Below are 3,981 nucleotides of genomic sequence, written 5' to 3'. Positions count from 1 at the left end.
ATTGAAAAGCAGAGAGACTTTCCTGCCTTTTCTCATTAAATATCAGATGAAGCAGAAGGAAGAATGGGATGTGGACATAAGGGAGAGGACAAGCAAGATGACAGAGAGATGTATGGATGTTTGTACTTATAGACAGAACTATTGTGAAGAAGAGAAAAAGAAAGGTGGAAAAAAATATCAGATGGTGTATTAGTCAGTCAAAAGAGGTGTTGATGCAAAGTACCAGGAATCTGTTGGCTTTAATAAGGGGTATTCATTTGGGGTAGAAGTTACAAGTCCCTAAAGAGTCTAACACAAGGCACAATAAGAGGTACTTTCTCACCCAAAGTCTGTTGCCACATGTTGACACAAGATGGCAGGTGACATCTGTGAGGGTTCAGCCTTCCTCTTTCCTCTTAAGGCTCCGTGGGTCCATCTTCTTCCTATCTGAGCTGCAGGCTGGCATCAAGCTCGTCTCTCTTTCTGGGAGTTATTTCTTTCCGGGTCCAGCTGTTCTGGTCTCTTCACAAGATCAGCTGTAAACTAACAAGCTCATCCCTTCTTCAGACTGCAGGATACCCTGAGTATCTCCTACTCTTTGTTGAGAGTCTATTTTATCAGCTCACCAACGGGCCAGGACTCAATGCTAAGATGCACTCCAATGACATGGTTGAATCAAAGCCCTAATCTTAATTTAATCAAGTAAATGTAGCCTTAGAATTTAATACCATCCAAGGGTATTCTGCCCAGAGGAACTGACCAATTTAAGATGAACTGTGTGGGTCTTCATATGGTGTTAATAATGCCTGCCTTGATTACGTGAAATCAGACTAACATTATATAAGATACTGCAAGTGAAGGTGATTTCTTTAGAGAGGTATAGAAATCTAAAGTATAATACCACATGGACACTGGACACAGAGACATTGCGATAGGCCTCAGCTCTGTCAATAACATCAAGGTTTTGAATGGGCACATGCCAATCCTGTTATCTGTGGTACACAGTAGGTGTTTTGGTAAATAAGTATAAAAACATTTTAAATAATACTAAGCATGCCCAGACAGCTTAGTGTTCTTGGGAACATGTCAAGGTCAGTAGGCCTCATGTTTACCAGACTAGAGAGATAATAAGAAAAAGTGTGTAGACATGAAGAGACATTATATGATGGAGCAGTTCCTGCCTGTCTCAGCCTACTTCCCTTCCTTTCCTCAGCAACCTTCGCAGTGCCCCCTTCACCTCCTTGTTCCTCAGAGTGTAGATGAGAGGATTCACCATAGGCGTCACCACGGTGTAGAAGAGGGAAATGAATTTGCCCTGGTCCTGATTGCTGGTCTTAGGTGGAAGCAGATACGCATACATAGCTGAGCCATAGAAGAGGAACACCACGATGAGGTGAGAGACACATGTATTAAAGGCCTTCCGTTGTCCCTCCGCTGAGCGGATCTTCAGCACCGCCTGAGCAATGTTGCAGTAGGAGATCAGGATGATGCTCAAGGGGACGACAGTGAAAAAGGTGCAGACTCCGTTGAGCACGGCCTCATTGAGACTTGTGTCTCCACAGGCCATTTTGATCATGGCAGGCACCTCACACAGAAAATTGTCCACATTCCGGTGCCCACACAACGGGAGCTGGACAGTGAATGTTGACTGGATCACAGAGTTGCACAGGCCACACAACCAGGCAATGGCAGCCAGCAGCCAGCAAAGCCGGGGGTTCATGATGATGGTATAGTGCAGGGGTCGGCAAACTGCCACGTAGCGGTCAAATGCCATCACCACAAGCAGGATGCCCTCAGTAGCCCCTAGCCAAAGGAAGACATAGAGTTGGGTGACACAGCCACCATAGCTGATGGTCTTGTCTGGGCCCCATAAATTGATCAGCATTTGCGGTATGCAGCTAGTCGTGACAGCAAGGTCCACTGAGGAGAGGTTACTTAAGAAAAAGTACATGGTTGTGTGCAGTCGGGCATCCAGGTGGGAAAGCAGGATGATGGTGGAGTTCCCAAGTAGGGTCAGCAAGTAAGAAATGAGGAGAGCTACAAAAAAAATCATCTCCAGCTGGGGATGGTCAGATATATCCATCAGAATGAAAGCCTTGAAGGAACTGCTGTTGGCACATTCCATCACTGGTTGCTTTCAGTGCCTTGAGGAGTCTGTCCAGGGAAAACTGCTGGGAGAAAAGCAAATAAAGAAGAAGCTATGGATAAGGAGGATCTGCCTCAGGGAAAGTCTAATAGATCTCCAAGCTTCCTAGTTAAGTACCAGTTAATTTTTCTGATTGACAATGTTGGTTGCAATCCTCAACTGCTATCTGTTCCACAATGGATGGAAACTGTGTTCCACCAGAATGACAACTATGAACTATCATCAAAATGAAGGAAGTGCTCTATGAAGATAGCACAGAAAGGTCAGGGCTTTGCACAGCAGAACAATGGTTTCCAACATGGTAAAGGAATTTGACCATGAGGACTAGAAACAGAAATTCTCAAAATGTGCCTTTTCCCATATTTGATAAGGTAGAGTAGGGGTAGAATACATATTGTATTTGGGAAAGTTCCCCATGAGTTTCTGGTACAGTTCATCCTCTCCCTTCTCTACCTTTCTCCTTCCAGTTGAAAACTTCTGATCAAGAATGATGAAGTTTGAGGAAAACACGCAAGTATAAAATAATGTAAATAATGGAAAGAGTGAACATAGATGTAGGTCACCAAATACAGAATAGGAGAATATATGAGCTAAGAGGACATACATGTATAAGAAGCAAAACTTCAGACAAGCCCAAATATGTTTAGTTGGGAAGGCGAAAGATATAAAAAGGTTTTATACAAAAAGGGGTTAAGTTAATGGGCATCCATGATTATTAAAAGAAACTAGAGAATTCCAGAGAAATCCCTGATTTTTTATGTAGGCAGCTATCATGCCCACCTCTAAACCATGGAATAATTCTTAACATCTCATGAACTCAAATAGTTTTTATTAATATTGGGCCACTTACCTCTCCTCTTCTTGGCCAGGAACTAGGCTCCTTTGAACACCATATACCAAGGCCCTTCCCCAGTGTCTCAGATCTCTTGACTAACAAATGAATCTGAGAACAAAACAGAAATAGTCCTTGGGTCACTTGGCCTCAACTGAACAGTGACGATTGGGAGGGAATGCTCTGCCTCTTTCTCTGGACCTTGATGTGCCCCACAGGAACCCTGGCAGCTGTACCCAAAGAGTAGGCTTGATGGGACATGCTCCTCAAGGACAGTGTGCAGGTGTGCTCAGCTGGATATGTGCATGAGGTTGGGAAGTCGTGGTCATATCACTTGGCCAAAGCTCCCAAGAACAGCTCTTTGCATCAATAAGTAGCAGCAATACTAGACCTCCAGAAGTCAAGGAAGGAAATCTCTTCTAATTGTCTGTTTCCTTAGGTCAGCAACGGAGTCCTTCTATTGAGTCAGGGATGACAGGAATCTCAGAGGACTTTTCAACATCCCTTCTTACCTCTACCTCATACCTTAAGAAGAGGTGATGACTTATTATTTTCATGGAGGACTTAAGGGAGCTGAGGAACTGAGCTACCACTCTGATAATCAGCTTATCTTTCTGTTCAGAAGTTCTTCCTGATACCTGCTTTACTACCTCCTGCCATTTGAAATGCTCATCCTTTTGCATCCTCTCAGGGAAAGAAACAGAGAGACAGACACTGTTTGTCTTCTTCCATGAATTGTTTGGTCTCTGGGTGGTGGCTGCTTTGCCGCTGCTCAGGGATGCTAAGAAGTTCAGAATTCTGTCCAGTCCCTGCTCTGGGCTTACTCAGAAATGATTAGCCCAGGTAAGAATCAGCCAAGATGGAAAAGGAAAGGATATTCCTCGGGGAAACTGTTGACCCAAGGCATTCAGAAGGTCAGGAGGAAATGCCAGGCTAGCTAGATTCTTGGTCTGAGGTTGACAAACTCCCCAAGCCAACACAACTTCAACTGCAAGTTTGCATTCAGCAGCCTGCCTCCTCCTCA

At 44.3% G+C, this 3,981-nt stretch overlaps 1 protein-coding gene across 1 annotated transcript; it reads right to left on the bottom strand.

The window, feature by feature from the left end:
• Positions 1-220: 220 nt before the first annotated feature.
• On the bottom strand, positions 221-3,068 carry LOC101416118 (olfactory receptor 2C1-like). Its single transcript, XM_058286565.2, has 2 exons — positions 2,976-3,068; positions 221-2,150 (listed from the first exon to the last, which is right to left on the bottom strand). Exon 2 carries the CDS (start codon positions 2,102-2,104, stop codon positions 1,166-1,168), a length of 939 nt encoding a protein of 312 aa, XP_058142548.1. The 5' UTR covers positions 2,105-2,150; positions 2,976-3,068; the 3' UTR covers positions 221-1,165.
• Between the last annotated feature and the right edge of the window lie 913 nt (positions 3,069-3,981).

The sequence above is a fragment of the Dasypus novemcinctus genome, chromosome 23 (genome assembly GCF_030445035.2).
Source record: "Dasypus novemcinctus isolate mDasNov1 chromosome 23, mDasNov1.1.hap2, whole genome shotgun sequence".
NCBI lineage: Eukaryota > Metazoa > Chordata > Mammalia > Cingulata > Dasypodidae > Dasypus > Dasypus novemcinctus.
The sequence above is the reverse complement of the archived record's forward strand: the minus strand, read 5'-3'. Positions and strand labels throughout refer to the sequence as shown.

Bases quoted from the DNA above. Each gene is read 5' to 3' on its own strand.
- LOC101416118 (XM_058286565.2), bottom strand. From the start codon at position 2,104: ATGGAATGTGCCAACAGCAGTTCCTTCAAGGCTTTCATTCTGATGGAT.